The sequence below is a fragment of the Plodia interpunctella genome, chromosome 29, assembly GCF_027563975.2.
Source record: "Plodia interpunctella isolate USDA-ARS_2022_Savannah chromosome 29, ilPloInte3.2, whole genome shotgun sequence".
NCBI classification, from domain to species: domain Eukaryota; kingdom Metazoa; phylum Arthropoda; class Insecta; order Lepidoptera; family Pyralidae; genus Plodia; species Plodia interpunctella.
In genome coordinates, this window is record NC_071322.1 from 538,083 (window position 1) to 552,583 (window position 14,501).

Here is a 14,501-nt window from a genome sequence, read left to right on the forward strand (position 1 = left end):
AATGACATTTATTATTACGATAACTTATAGACGGTTACCGTACAGTTGGATCATTATACGAAGATTAAAAATCTGTTGGAAAGTCCATTTTAAAAAATATTAAAATAATAGTAATAAACTTGACCGTCGTAAAAGATTTAAGCGTAGTATTTAGTGTAGCTGTCGAATGAACATAGCTTTTTCACTTATTTCTCTAAAGTCACGTCACGTTAGAGTTTAATTCAGTACGGTGCGTTTGGACGAGTCCGAAAATGTGTGATTTCATTTTTGTCACATCTTCGAAAGCATTCTCATTATCACAGTAATTTTTTCACTGGTGTTTCTAATAATATAGCCAAATTATCTTTGTGCATATCTACGCATTAGATTGCAAATATGTCGGCCATTTAACAATACTTAATTAAGTACATTATTAGCGATCATAACCATCAAGCGCCTAACCTATACCCGCTTTACGTAGGGTCGGTATAGCGTGTAATTTAATAGAACAATTAGTATCGGTTAACACCGTGAATGGTAGACTTCTAGAAAGACCAGACAATAGAAAAAAGCCTATTGTATTTATATGACAAAACATTATTGTTACGACTAATTAGTTTGGCAGATAGGTAAATGGAGTTGGGATTGAAAACAATTTTATTATTAAGCGGGTAAAAACCCGCAATTTGGTTCGTGTGAAACCCTTATCTGTTTACTTGGTGAATTTTTTCGTAATTCTGACTGAGGTCAGTTTTTCCTTACAAGTCTATTTTGCCCTGTTATTTATAAAAAAGTTGAAACGTATACATTAAGCTAATATATCATCATCTGCAGCCCTCCGTGACCCACTGCTGGGTATAGGCCTCCTTCCGTCTCCGCCAACCATCTCTGTCCTGAGCCATCCCTATCCAGTTGTTGCCAGCAAATTCCTTTACATCGTCGACCCGTCTAGCCGCCGGATGTCCTACGCTCCGTTTTCCAGTTCTGTGGTACCACTCAGTTACAGCTATACTCCACCTTTCATCATTCCTTCTAGCCAGGTGCCCAGCCCAATTCCATTTTAATGTCGCGACTCTGGCTAATATATGTTTTGTTTCTTTGTATGTATGGCAAATGTTATAAAGCGATAGTGACGAAAAATATTTAAGCTTAAAGTAGTACCTATATAAGTATATGAAGCGATGATGGTGTAATGGTTAAGACGCCCGCCTGAGGATCGAAAGATCCCAGGTTCGAATCCTACTCGTGCCACATGAGTTTGTATACCAATCTGACTCATGTATAGTAGTTTTCATAGATCACCACTTGCTTCCGGTGAAGGAAAAACATCGCGAGGAAACCTGAACACTGGTTGATTATTAACTTGTGTGTGAAATGGAGAAGGCAATGGCAAACCACTCCATTAACAATGCCAAGAAAGTTGTTGTGTGTGTTTCATTCCACGTAATGACCACGACCCTCAGCCATGAAGAATACGACTATGAAGAAAACGATTTGTATTTTTTGTTTGTAATGAATGAACTCAAAAATGACTGGGTAGATTTTGATAAAATTGGGCGCATAGATAGACAAAATCTTTACTTGGTAGTGTTACATAGGCTACTTTTTTATTACGGTTTTACCCGAGCGAAGCCGGGGTAGGCAGCTAGTATAATATAGTTTATTTATATATATCAGGACAAATCACACAGATTGAGCTAGCCCCAAAGCAAGTTCGAGACTTGTGTTATGGGATACTAACTCAACGATACTATATTTTATAACAAATACATATATAGATAAACATCCAAGACCCATTATATATTTTTATACTAAGCTTGCCCGCGTCTTCGACCGCGTAAAAACCCAGTTTCTAAACAGTTCTCCGTACTCCAAACTACATGTATGCAAAATTTCAAGAAGATTGGTCGAGTAGATAGAGTGTGAAGAGGTGACAAACAAACTTTCGCATTTATAATGTTAGGATATATATTTTTATATATTTTGTTATATATTTTGATGATTATCAGCAACTAAATTGTAAATAGACGTGGTAAGATTATCCTTATGCTTACATATAAAATAAAGTTCTTAGGAGCGTCTGTCTGTTCGTGATAAACTCAAAAACTATTGCACCGATTTCACCAATAGATAGTGTGACTCCTGAGAAATGTTTCGGTGTATGATTGACCAAGCGAAGGAAGCGAGCGAGGGCTACAATTCAACTTGTCTGATTTTGATGAAAATGAAAAGGTATGTAGGATCAGTTAATAATCATGTAAATCAGAAACTCATGTATTGTGTCAGTACGTACAACATGCCCGCATTGTCCGCAGACGCGGAGCGTAGCGTGGAGCTGTTCCTGCAGCAGCCGACGCGGGCGCGGCTGCGCGCGCTGGGGCCCGCGGCCGCCGCTGTCATCGACGCGCACTTGCAGGTGGTTTAAAGTGTCACGGCTCCCATCGTTCGCCAATACGATCATTTTGTCACAAATGTCATGTGTTTCTTGTCTTAATAGTATATCAATATTGAAACACTGTTCATTGTATATCGTTAACACTGGTGTCAGATTTTATTCGAGTCTGACGTGACTTTTACGACTAAGTGTGCAGTGTGCGGAAGCAAGTGGTGGTATACAAACTCGTGTGAAAAAATATATTTCTTGTATGTATGTATGTATGAGGGAACTCCTCAACAGACATAGGTTTTTTATCAGACAAAGACTTGTGGCAAAAACTACATTTTTGTAAAAGAACTTGTTTAATTTAGTTTTTATTATATACAGGGTTGCTGGTATCAAACGCAAAACCTCCTAAAGACTACTTAAGTACATCAAAACAAGCAAATTTTATTCTACGACTTTTCGTGATTCGTAAACTAAAAAAATGTGTTTCTTTTTTAATTTATTACGTTTAGACAAAAGTCGTAGAACAAAAGATGTCAGTCTCTATGTACCTTATGCGCCTTTGGAAGGTTGTGCGTCAGATACCAGTGATCTTGTATATGTAAGGATGAGCGTGAAATTAAAATTGTCGTTTTATTTCCAGTCGATAAAAGACCCAACGGATCTGATTCAAGCATATGTTGACGCCACATTTTGCGTGTCCGGTTTATATGACGACGACAACACAGCGGCAGAAGTAATGCATTTAATATTACTAATATTATAAGGATTTGTGAGCATGTATGTGTGTTTGTTACTCTTTCACGCAAAATCTATTGGACGGATTGTAATGAAACCTGGAATAACACATAGGGTACTTTTTATCCCGAAATTCCCACGGGAAAAAAGCCCCAGGACGCAGCAAAAATATTATTCAATTCTTACAGGATAATAATTAACTGAAGTATGCATATCAATAAAAGGATCACAAATTATTAAGGTGCCTGAACTAGGAGAATTACTGAGCTCAGCTAGTCACTACATAGTATAAAACGAAACTCTCTCCCCGCTGTCTGTCCATATGTATGTTTAGATCTTTGAAACTGCGCAACGGATTTTGATGTGGTATTTCTAATAGAGTGATTCCAAAGGGCTTAAGTGTATTATTATTGTTTTACGCGCACATCTACCTACTCAAATTCATTGCAAAGTCGCCTCTATTACCGCGCCATAGAGGTTCATGCAGGGTGACTTGATGTGCTGTTGACTGTACTAACATACCTATAAAGCGTGACTTTTTATACATTGGCAATATATTGTGTACACGCTCAGTCCGTGAGTCTGAACAACTTTCAGTATGGGAGTGTGGAGCCCACAAACAGTTTGAATAGAAACAACGCGACGCGACGCGCGCTCCGTTCAGCGCGCTCCCCACCACCGCGCGAGTTGTGCCGTGATGCGAATTACGTGTGCAGTATCAATGTTGTACTATAAATATATGTAAATATTGTAAAATAAATTATTCTACTTCCATTCTTCTCATTGGCATTTTATTTCGAGTAGTCTAAGCACACTACAATTGGTGACCCCGACGTGATCCACCATCCACTGGAAAATATCTAGCGCTGAAGAAGAGACTATTGTCGGTGTACGAAGAATCCGAATCCAAGCAATTCCAAAAGCTGCTAGGAGGATTAGAGCTGGGAGAACAGAAACCTTCTCAACTTCTTCGTGTAATGCGAGATTTATCCGGAACAAAAGTCGCCGATGACGCCCTGAAAGTTCTGTGGATGGGACATTTGCCGTCGCAAGTACGAGCCGTGCTATCTGTCAGCACAGAATCCTCGCTCGACACCATGGCTACGATGGCAGACAAGATGATGGAGCACACAGAACAAGCGGTAGCAGAAGTCCGTGAAGATTCAACCCCTAGAAGCAGCAGCGAAACGCAAAACAACTTGCAATTTCAAGTCTTAAGCAAACAAATAGAAAAGCTTACACTTGAGATTGCCGCTCTCAAAGAAGGTCGGTCCAGATTTCGTGGTCGTCAACCCTTTAGAAACCCACGCCAGAACAGATCATCAACCAGATCGAAGTCGAGAAACGGAAGAAAACCAGGTGACCCAGAATGGGAATGCTCGTATCACTATCGCTTCGGTGATAAGGCCAGAAAATGCCAGTCACCCTGCGCTAGGCGACGGTCGGAAAACTAGAAGCAACATCGACGGTGGCGGGCGTTGGTGTCACTAAAGGGAGTAACCGCCTCTGCATCAGGGAGCTGAACACGAAAGAGCGTTTTCTCGTAGACACCGGCGCAGACATATCTGTATTAGCAGCGAAAAACAGAAACCAAACTCCGAGCAACACCTACAAGTTGTACGCAGCGAACAATACGCCGATACGAACCTACGGAGAGAAAACTATAAATCTCAACATAGGCCTTCGTCGCACATACAAATGGACATTCATCGTTGCAGACGTACAGACATCCATACTGGGCGCAGATTTCTTACGAAGTCACAAGTTACTCGTCGATCTACATCAAAAGAAGCTCATAGACAGCGTCACTGATTTGAAGATAGAAGTCATAGAAACAACAAGCAATCAGCCCACAGTATACATCATAGACCAAAATCACATATATCAAGATATCTTAAAAAAATATCCCGAAGTACTACGCCCGATGTCAGTGAAGGAACCAGCAAAACACAGCGTCACACATCACATCGAAACCGCCGGCCCCCCACTCTTCGCCCGGCCTCGACCCCTCCCACCCGACAAGTACAAAGCGGCCAAGATTGAATTTGAGAAAATGATGGAGATGGGTATTTGCCAACCATCCAAAAGTCCATGGGCGAGTCCATTACACGTCGTCACAAAGAAAAATGGCTCACTTCGTGTGTGTGGAGACTACAGAAGACTTAACGCCGTGACTGTACCCGATCGCTACCCCATACCGAGAATTCAAGACTTCACATACAGATTGCACAATAAGAAAATATTTACGAAATTAGATTTAAAAATGGCATATTATTGGATCCCAATTCGAGACGAAGATAAAGCAAAGACAGCCATCATTACACCGTTCGGACTCTTCGAATTCAACTGCATGACGTTTGGCCTACGAAACTCTAGCCAAACATTCCAAAGATTTATGCACGAGGTACTACGAGGCTTGGATGACATCGTCTACTCATTCATCGACGATTTATTAGTATTTTCAAATAATCCGGATGACCACAGAAGGCACGTAGAACTTGTCCTGGAACGCCTAAGTAAATATGGAGTATCGTTAAACATCGAGAAATGTGAATTCGGAAGAAACAAGATTGAATTCCTCGGTTATCAAGTCTCAGTGGAGGGGATAACACCGACCGAAGAGCGCACTCACGCCATCTCTAACTATCCGAAACCAAACACGGTGCAAGATCTTAGAAGATTTCTTGGCATGGTCAACTTCTATCGTGACTGCCTACCTCATCAAGCCGAACATCAACACGAATTAAACAAATACTTACATAACGCCAAGAAGAACGACAAGACACCGATAGTATGGACAACTGAAGCCGAAACAGCTTTCGATATATGCCGACAAAGCGTTCTCGAAGCTACTACGTTATCACATCCAGTACCCGGTGCACCGTTATCTTTGTTGACCGACGCGTCTGACTGCAGTTTGGGCGCAGTGCTACAGCAAAAAGAAAATGAAGTATGGAAACCACTCGCATTTTTCTCGAAGTCAATGAGCGAGACGCAACGGCGATACAGCGTGTACGATCGCGAATTACTAGCTATGTACACCGCTGTCAAACACCTACGACGTCTTATAGAGGGGAGCGAAGTGACCATTTACACCGATCACAAACCTCTAGTAAACGCCTTAACAAGACCGCCGAGCAACAGTGACACACCGAGAAGAGAGAGACAACTACATTATATCAGCCAGTTTTGTTCAAGAATCAAGTTCATACAAGGAGAAAAAAATCTAGCAGCCGATGCCATGTCACGCATAGAAGAAATAGATCTACTCACATGCATAGATTACGAAAAATTATCACAAGAACAGAAAAGAGATATCACCCTACAAGATTTGAAAAATCATCCGAAATTAACTTTTGCCGACACAATTCTGGCAGGCGTCACTCAACCTATCACGTACGAGACATCGACAGGAAAAAATCGACTGTATCTACCACAAGCTTTTCGTTATGCCGCTTTCAAAGCGCAACACGAATTAAGCCATCCAGGAATACGCACGACGAGAAGAATAATGACTTCAAAATATTTTTGGCCGTCTATAAACAAGGACGTCGGAACATGGGCCAAATCCTGCATTGGTTGTCAGCGTGCGAAGATTCATAGACATGTCGTCAGTCCCTTAGGCGAGTTTTCACCGGCAAGAAGATTTGAACATGTACATACAGACATCGTTGGACCTCTACCGATCTCGCAGGGATACCGCTACCTCGTCACAATCATCGATCGCAACACGAACTGGATGGAAGCGATACCGGTCAAAGAAATCACCGCCGAGATTGTTGCTCAAGCAGTCTATGAAGGATGGATATCGAGATTTGGATGTCCTTTACGAATCACCACGGACCAAGGACGGCAATTCGAGTCATCATTGTTCAATGCACTAATGAAGAAATGTGGCATAAGGCGCATAAGAACTACAGCCTATCATCCTCAAGCCAACGGAAAAGTGGAAAGATTCCATCGCACATTGAAGGCGGCATTGATGGCAAGAGAGGCCAGTACAAGGTGGATAGAAGATTTACCTACAGTTTTGCTTGGCATACGCACTGCACTACGTGACGACAACACTAGTCCTGCACTGATGACGTATGGTTCTACGCTACGAGTCCCGTTCGATTTCTTTGTACCTACAAAGTCAAAGAATGAAGACGCCCAATTCATCCGCCAGTTCACAGAAACAATGTCAACTCTATCACCTGTACAGAGAATAATCGCATCGAGTAAGAACCTCTTCGTATATAAGGAATTATCAACATGCAGTCATGTATTCATCCGCAATGACACTGTGAGAAGCCCCTTGATAGCGCCATATGACGGTCCATACAGAGTGATAGAGCGAAACAACAAATATTTCAAGATTGAATTGCCACTTCGAGCATCCAATATATCCATAGATCGACTCAAACCGGCACACATAATCAAGCAAGATGACGACGTAGCGGCAAACGCGCAACCGAGCCATCCCCACTCCTCGAAACCCGCACCAGCAACGAGTACATCTCAGCGCTCACTATCTGCTCACACGCCGAGTGCGCCGCAACCACGTATTGTCAAGCCGGGAAAACAGGAAACAACAACTATGCCGAAGATATCAAGACATGGAAGAGTAATCAAACCTTGTGTACGCTTCGCTTGAAGGGGGATAATGTGGAGCCCACAAACAGTTTGAATAGAAACAACGCGACGCGACGCGCGCTCCGTTCAGCGCGCTCCCCACCACCGCGCGAGTTGTGCCGTGATGCGAATTACGTGTGCAGTATCAATGTTGTACTATAAATATATGTAAATATTGTAAAATAAATTATTCTACTTCCATTCTTCTCATTGGCATTTTATTTCGAGTAGTCTAAGCACACTACAGGAGTAACTCCGAAATCGCGAAAAACATACAAAATTAAATACCTAACTTGTGGTATGGATCAGCTGATTTTTTTTTCGCGATTTCAAGGTTGCTTCCATACGAAAAGTTGTTCAGTGCCTGTTCAAATAGTTGGTCTTATAATAAATTTAAACTGGCATGTAATATAGTGGTAAAGAAAATGATTGTATTGAACTTACAAAATACAAATCGTAATTTCCCATGTTAGAGACAATCGGCAGCAATCTTGTCTGTCAATATTGACGACCTCTGTGGCCTAATGGTCATCGCGCCGGACTGCTGTACTGGAGGTCCCGGGTTCGATCCCCGGTCGGCTCAACATGGAAAATCATCTTTTTCAGATTGACCTGGGTTTTGGATGTTTATCTATTATTATAGAATATAGTATCGTCGAGTTGCTTTAGGGCTAGCTCAGTCTTGTGTGATTTGTTCATATATATTTAAGAAAAATTGTTTATTTATTTATATTTAATATGAAAAAATATTCAAACCTAGAACACATTTTTACTTATTCGTTTATTAGTGGCCAGTGTTCGGAACACAAAACCTGAACAGTTCCATCGACAGAGCATATAGATAGAATAATGCCAATATATAAGGAATCACTCAGAATCAGAAATATCAGAATCATTCAGAATCAGAAATACTTATGAATGAATGAATAACAATAATAATGGGAGACCTACACAACTACAAAATTGTCCAAAGGGCCTCTACGTGTGGGATACATATCCCCACGCAAGCCTCTCAGAGGACCGGACTAGGTATGTCCCAAAAATAAAGCTTTATTTCAAGACCAAGTGTAATAAATTGAATGAATGAATGAATGAATGAAAACATATTTGTTCTAATAACCAAGACTCACAAATTTTATATACAACACTTAGTTAATGTATGTTATTAATAATAATAATATAATAATAATAATAATAAGTTTATTTATTTTCTCCACAATAAACAAAGTATTAACCTAGTTACAGTAAATAATGTTAAAGTGATGTCGTTAGATAACTCACAAGCTGTACCCGCTAATGCTGAGCCGCGTGGGACAGCAGCACGCGGCGGGCTGGCTGCTGGCCGACACCATGCTGCGCGGGCTCGGCCTCATCAAGGTGATTATACTCTCTCGTCTCTCTCGGCCTTGTGGAGCCGCGAAGTTTTTACGAATTATCACCGGCCGCCTGCCTAATGTCAACCCTCTTTGGGAATGCTATGGTTGCCTATTAGTCCCGTAAAGCCTGAAGTGGGAATGGTGAAAAGCGAGCGTATGCACTCATTTTGTACGAAACTAATTACAAATGTAACTGTATTTTCTGTTGTAGTAATGTAAGTATAAATTCAATTTTTGGATTTTTCCCTATATCAACATAGCATGCATACTCTATTTTAAATTTCATGATTCTAGGTCATCGGATTTTACCTTTTGAGATTCAAAATTTTTGAAGATTCGTGATTTTACCCCTTTGGGAATATTGTTCTTGTTGTATTAACTAAAAATAAGTACAAAACAAGGCAATAAGGGCGAAAATCGTATACATGCGTATATTTAGGTACCAGCATTGTAAATCTACACTATTATTATAAAGAGGTAAGCGTTTGTGGGTTTGTATGTTTGAGGCGGGTAATCTCCGAAACTACCGAACCGATTTCAAAAATTCTTACACCGTTAGAAATGTACATTATCCATTACAGAGCGAAGCCGCGGGCAACATCTAGTGTATTATTGTCATTAGTCCTTGGCATACACTCGACACGAGTTTAACTTGCACTTTGAAGCGGTGCTGGTGTAATGGTTAAGTGTCATATGAGTTTGCATACCAATTTGACTCATATACAAGTAGTTTTCATCGACCACCCCTTGCTTCCGGCGAAGGGAAACATCGTGAGGAAACCTGCACACTGGCGGACAGTTTAGTTCAGTAGAGTGTATGCGAGCACCTGCCGCTAGATGGCGGTGAGTAGTCGCAGTCCTCACCAGCAATAATAATTCCAGTCGGAGAACAAGGAGCACCGGCCGCGCTGGGCGGCGACGGGCTGCTACCGCGCGCTGGCGGCCGTCATCGAGCGCCGCTACTTCCCGCCCGCGCTGCGCGACACGCTGCGCTTCTTCATCTCCGCCAAGTTGGCTACGATGCCCGAGGACATCAAACTTGCTATACTGAGCCAGAACACTTTGCACCGTAATACATAGCACGATTCTGTCTAATTGTTGTTTTATTTGTGTTGTGTAACCCGGAGCTTCGCTCCCATAGGAATTTCGCGATACAAATTATCCGAAGTGTTTATCCACGTTATATCCACTATCTATTGGTGAAAACCGCATGAAATCCGTGCAGTAGTTTTTGAGTTTATCACAACAGACAGACATTTGTTTTATAATAATGTAAGAATCTCCTAAATTAGACACGGCAATGTGACCATTTCATATAGTTGGTTTGTGAACTATTTTTAACTGGAAGTAATCGGTAAATAGTAAAATTGAAAAATTATATCTCAGTCATAAGAAAATTGGAATATAAATATTTTAGGACAAATTACACAGATTGAGCTAACCCCAAAGTAAGTTCACTTGTGTTACGGAATACTAACTCAACGACACTATATTTTATAACAAATACATATGTAGATAAACATCCAAGAGCCGGGCCAATCAGAAAAAGATCATTGTCCATCATGACCCGACCGGGGATCGAGCTTGGGACCTCTCGGTTCAGAGGCAAGAACTTTGCCACTGCGCCACCGGGGTCGTTAAAATATAGGTTATAACTTATACTTTAGATATATAACTTATGTGATAAGAATTATATAACCAATGAAAAAGCTTCTGTATCATGCAACGCAAGACTATTAGAAACATACGCAGCGCGTTTTTTTTGGGAAAAAAAATGCGTTTTTAAGTGGCAGTAGTCAGTATGTAAAAATAATGCCATTGAAAAATTGAATGACAAACATACAGTGTTTGTACAATACCTGCTTAGTTACTGAAAATGCAGGCTTCCTGTTTTATCCACGGCGAAGTTATTGGGGCTCGAAATTGGCCCGAATTGCTCCGAGAAAAGCGGTACAGGCCATGCCTTTTGCTCGACTTGGGGCCACCAGATTATACAAACAATTTCTGTATCATAGACATAAAAAAAAGTTACAGCCAATAAAACAGCTTGTGTATCATAGACAATTTATTCTTAAAAAATATAAATACGTAAAAACTGAATTCTTAAAAATATTCAACCACCATGCAATGTAGATATGAACGTAATGGTGTCTCCTGCTTGTATCTCGTAGTCCAGCTCGTCGTGTAGCTCCCAGTCCGCATCGTTTATCAACACAAGGATACCTGGCCTGACGGAGTCACCCTAAAATATTACTATTCATGTGTGAGTATAGTCCACAATATCGGAAAACAGATTTTTATTGATTAAGAATTTGAGTAACCCAATCTAGCTTGAGGGAAGAAACAATGAGATCTAGGGTGGACACATGGGCTGGAAGTTGAAGGAAATCTTTGCCCAGCAGTGGGAAGGATTCAAGTTATAGCATTGTTTTATTGAACAATACTCAAAGAAACAAATTATCAAGTTTATTATTTAGAAAAAAGAACCACCAACTTTCAATATGCATTTCGATACAACTATTGAACGGCTAAACTGGTTTTGATCAAACATATCCAAGAACCACTGCATAAAAATTAGCTATTGAATAAAAAAATACACTCTTCCGAATCGGATAACCATACAGACACACTTAGCAGTCAAACTTTAAACTTTATTTTTGCATCGGGGGTTAAAAAATGAAAATAGCCATACCTGTAAAAACAGCTCTGGTCTCTCTCTCAGCAGGTTGTCCTTGATCCACATCAACAGTTCCCGTATCCTCCAGGATTCTTGCTTTGAGCCTGGGTAATATTTCCTTAGAGGAGGCAGTTCTACATCCCGCCTTTTTATTCTGTCGAAAAGCAGCTCAGCGCCTCCACCAAAGCGGAGATTTATCTTTAGTTCCGCCATTTCTTACTGAAATTGAGAAAGACATTGCTATTTTAAATTAATACTTACTTTTGCTGTTCCCATAGTGCGGGCACTGAAGCCAAAGCTTTGCGGCTGAGGAAGAAACCGGGAAAAAATTCAGATGAGACTGGTTGCTCTAATAAAAAATTATTGGTTCACAAGAGAGCAACCACTCTGTGATGTACTCTGTGTTGTGAACTCTTGGGTGATATAAGACTCGAGTAATTATAGGAGAATTTATATGTGTGTTGAATTCCCTATTTTTTACCATGTACCTTGGATATGGATTATTAAAGATTATGGAAAACATTAATAGCAACCTTGCACATATCCTGATACTGAATGATGTTTTTTCTTGCTTGTTTATTGTTGTTTCCAGAAGCTTTTTCTAGGTTATGTTTAGATTTTGACATGTTTTGACATGTTGTTGACTTCGACTTTCGGTGTTTGTCAGTTCAGCAAAAGAATATAATTTAAACAGATTTAACACGACACAGTGATCCGCCTAGCCTACTACGAGCAAAGATCGCCTCTCCGCTCGTAATGTCATGCAACAGTATTTGGATAAAGAATTTATATTTTTAATAAGAAGTGAAAACTTCTTTAGCGGCGTTGTGCACTTTTTGTGATGAGTAAAACATTTTAAACTCGCGTCAAGGCACGTATCGACAATTCGTAAAACATCTAAAATGCACAACGTTAATATTCAAGTTTTCACTTCTGCCGGCACTCCCGGAGTGCAACCCGGTTTTTAATAATAGGGTACTTATCTAATATCCAACATGAGCTTCATGTTTATATTGTATACCATAGGTACCAAGTCTAGGGTTAACGTTGAGTATTGTCTAACCGCCGACTTCAAAACGTAGAGGCTAAGGCTAAAATAAACCATAAACCATACAAATTTGAAGATGCGGTTGTGATTTTATGACCGGCGGCAGATTTCCCTTCCATGGTATAAGTTCAAACATAACGATTAACTTCTTACTTGTTAACCATGTCCCAGGTACCAATGGGTATCTATTTACATACGGAAAACATTATTAAGTATGTAAAGTGTATACCTATTTTGATCGATCGTATGAAAAGTAATTAATTGTCTTTACAAACAAATTGCATGATACATTAAGTCAGCATTTCCCTCGACCTTGCTGACTATGGCGGAAATAAATATTCTTTAAACAGACATAAGTACGTGTGTTTATTCAAACTCGTAGATGGAAAAAATAGGATAGATGACAATGTCAAAAATATTGTAAAAAAAAAATATGTAAGTACCTATGCTTTAAATAAAATGACAATTATTATTATGATAACTTATAGACGGTTACCGTACAGCTGGATCATTATACGAAGATTATAAGTCTGTTGGAAAGTCCATTTTAAAAAATATTAAAATAATAGTAATAAACTCGACCGTCGTAAAATATTTAAGCGTAGTATTTAGTGTAGCTGTCGAATGAACATAGCTTTTTCACTTATTTCTCTAAAGTCACGTCACGTTAGAGTTTAATTCAGTACGGTGCGTTTGGACGAGTCCGAAAATGTGTGATTTTATTTTTGTCACATCTTCGAAAGCATTCTCATTATCACAGTAATTTTTTCACTGGTGTTTCTAATAATATAGCCAAATTATCTTTGTGCATATCTACGCATTAGATTGCAAATATGTCGGCCATTTAACAATACTTAATTAAGTACATTATTAGCGATCATAACGATCAAGCGCCTAACCTATACCCGCTTTACGTAGGGTCGGTATAGCGTGTAATTTAATAGAACAATTAGTATCGATTAACACCGTGAATGGTAGACTTCTAGAAAGACCAGACAATAGAAAAAAGCCTATTCTATTTATATGACAAAACATTATTGTTACGACTAATTAGTTTGGCAGATAGGTAAATGGAGTTGGGATTGAAAACAATTTTATTATGAAGCGGGTAAAAACCCGCAATTTCGTTCGTGTGAAACCCTTATCTGTTTACTTGGTGAAATTGTTTCGTAATTCTGACTGAGGTCAGTTTTTCCTTACAAGTCTATTTTGCCCTGTTATTTATAAAAAAGTTGAAACGTATACATTAAGCTAATATATCATCATCTGCAGCCCTCCGTGACCCACTGCTGGGTATAGGCCTCCTTCCGTCTCCGCCAACCATCTCTGTTCTGAGCCATCCCTATCCAGTTGTTGCCAGCAAATTCCTTTACATCGTCGACCCGTCTAGCCGCCGGATGTCCTACGCTCCGTTTTCCAGTTCTGTGGTACCACTCAGTTACAGCTATACTCCACCTTCCATCATTCCTTCTAGCCAGGTGCCCAGCCCAATTCCATTTTAATGTCGCGACTCTGGCTAATATACGTTTTGTTTCTTTGTATGTATGGCAAATATTATAAAGCGATAGTGACGAAAAATATTTAAGCTTAAAGTAGTACCTATATAAGTATATGAAGCGATGGTGGTGTAATGGTTAAGACGCCCGCCTGAGGATCGAAAGATCCCAGGTTCGAATCCTACTCGTG

General features: G+C 40.1%; 2 protein-coding genes across 3 annotated transcripts; one reads left to right on the forward strand and one right to left on the reverse strand.

Annotated features, from left to right (window-relative positions):
- Positions 1-2,260: 2,260 nt before the first annotated feature.
- Positions 2,261-10,185, forward strand: LOC128681918 (uncharacterized). Its single transcript, XM_053766246.2, has 4 exons — positions 2,261-2,395; positions 3,006-3,098; positions 8,987-9,091; positions 9,973-10,185. The coding sequence occupies exons 1-4, from the start codon at positions 2,276-2,278 to the stop codon at positions 10,168-10,170; spliced, it is 516 nt and encodes a 171-aa protein (XP_053622221.1). The 5' UTR covers positions 2,261-2,275; the 3' UTR covers positions 10,171-10,185.
- A 952-nt stretch (positions 10,186-11,137) lies between these two features.
- Positions 11,138-12,448, reverse strand: LOC128681978 (ubiquitin-related modifier 1-like). Of its 2 annotated transcripts, none has more exons than XM_053766384.1 (3): positions 12,301-12,448; positions 11,783-11,986; positions 11,138-11,332 (listed from the first exon to the last, which is right to left on the reverse strand). In XM_053766384.1, exons 2-3 carry the CDS (start codon positions 11,978-11,980, stop codon positions 11,204-11,206), a joined length of 327 nt encoding a protein of 108 aa, XP_053622359.1. In that variant the 5' UTR covers positions 11,981-11,986; positions 12,301-12,448; the 3' UTR covers positions 11,138-11,203. The 2 variants fall into 2 exon arrangements, with proteins under 2 accessions (XP_053622359.1, XP_053622360.1); XM_053766385.2 differs by having other exon boundaries at positions 12,256-12,408.
- Between the last annotated feature and the right edge of the window lie 2,053 nt (positions 12,449-14,501).

What these genes read in the sequence shown, in the direction of transcription:
- LOC128681918 (XM_053766246.2), top strand. Translation starts at nt 2,276, where the DNA reads ATGCCCGCATTGTCCGCAGACGCGGAGCGTAGCGTGGAGCTGTTCCTG. An exon ending in TCATCGACGCGCACTTGCAG is followed by an intron (nt 2,396 to 3,005) that starts GTGGTTTAAAGT and finishes TTTTATTTCCAG; the next exon opens with TCGATAAAAGACCCAACGGA. An exon ending in ACGACAACACAGCGGCAGAA is followed by an intron (nt 3,099 to 8,986) that starts GTAATGCATTTA and finishes TGATGTCGTTAG; the next exon opens with ATAACTCACAAGCTGTACCC.
- LOC128681978 (XM_053766384.1), bottom strand. Translation starts at nt 11,980, where the DNA reads ATGGCGGAACTAAAGATAAATCTCCGCTTTGGTGGAGGCGCTGAGCTG. An exon ending in GACCAGAGCTGTTTTTACAG is followed by an intron (nt 11,333 to 11,782) that starts GTATGGCTATTT and finishes GTAATATTTTAG; the next exon opens with GGTGACTCCGTCAGGCCAGG.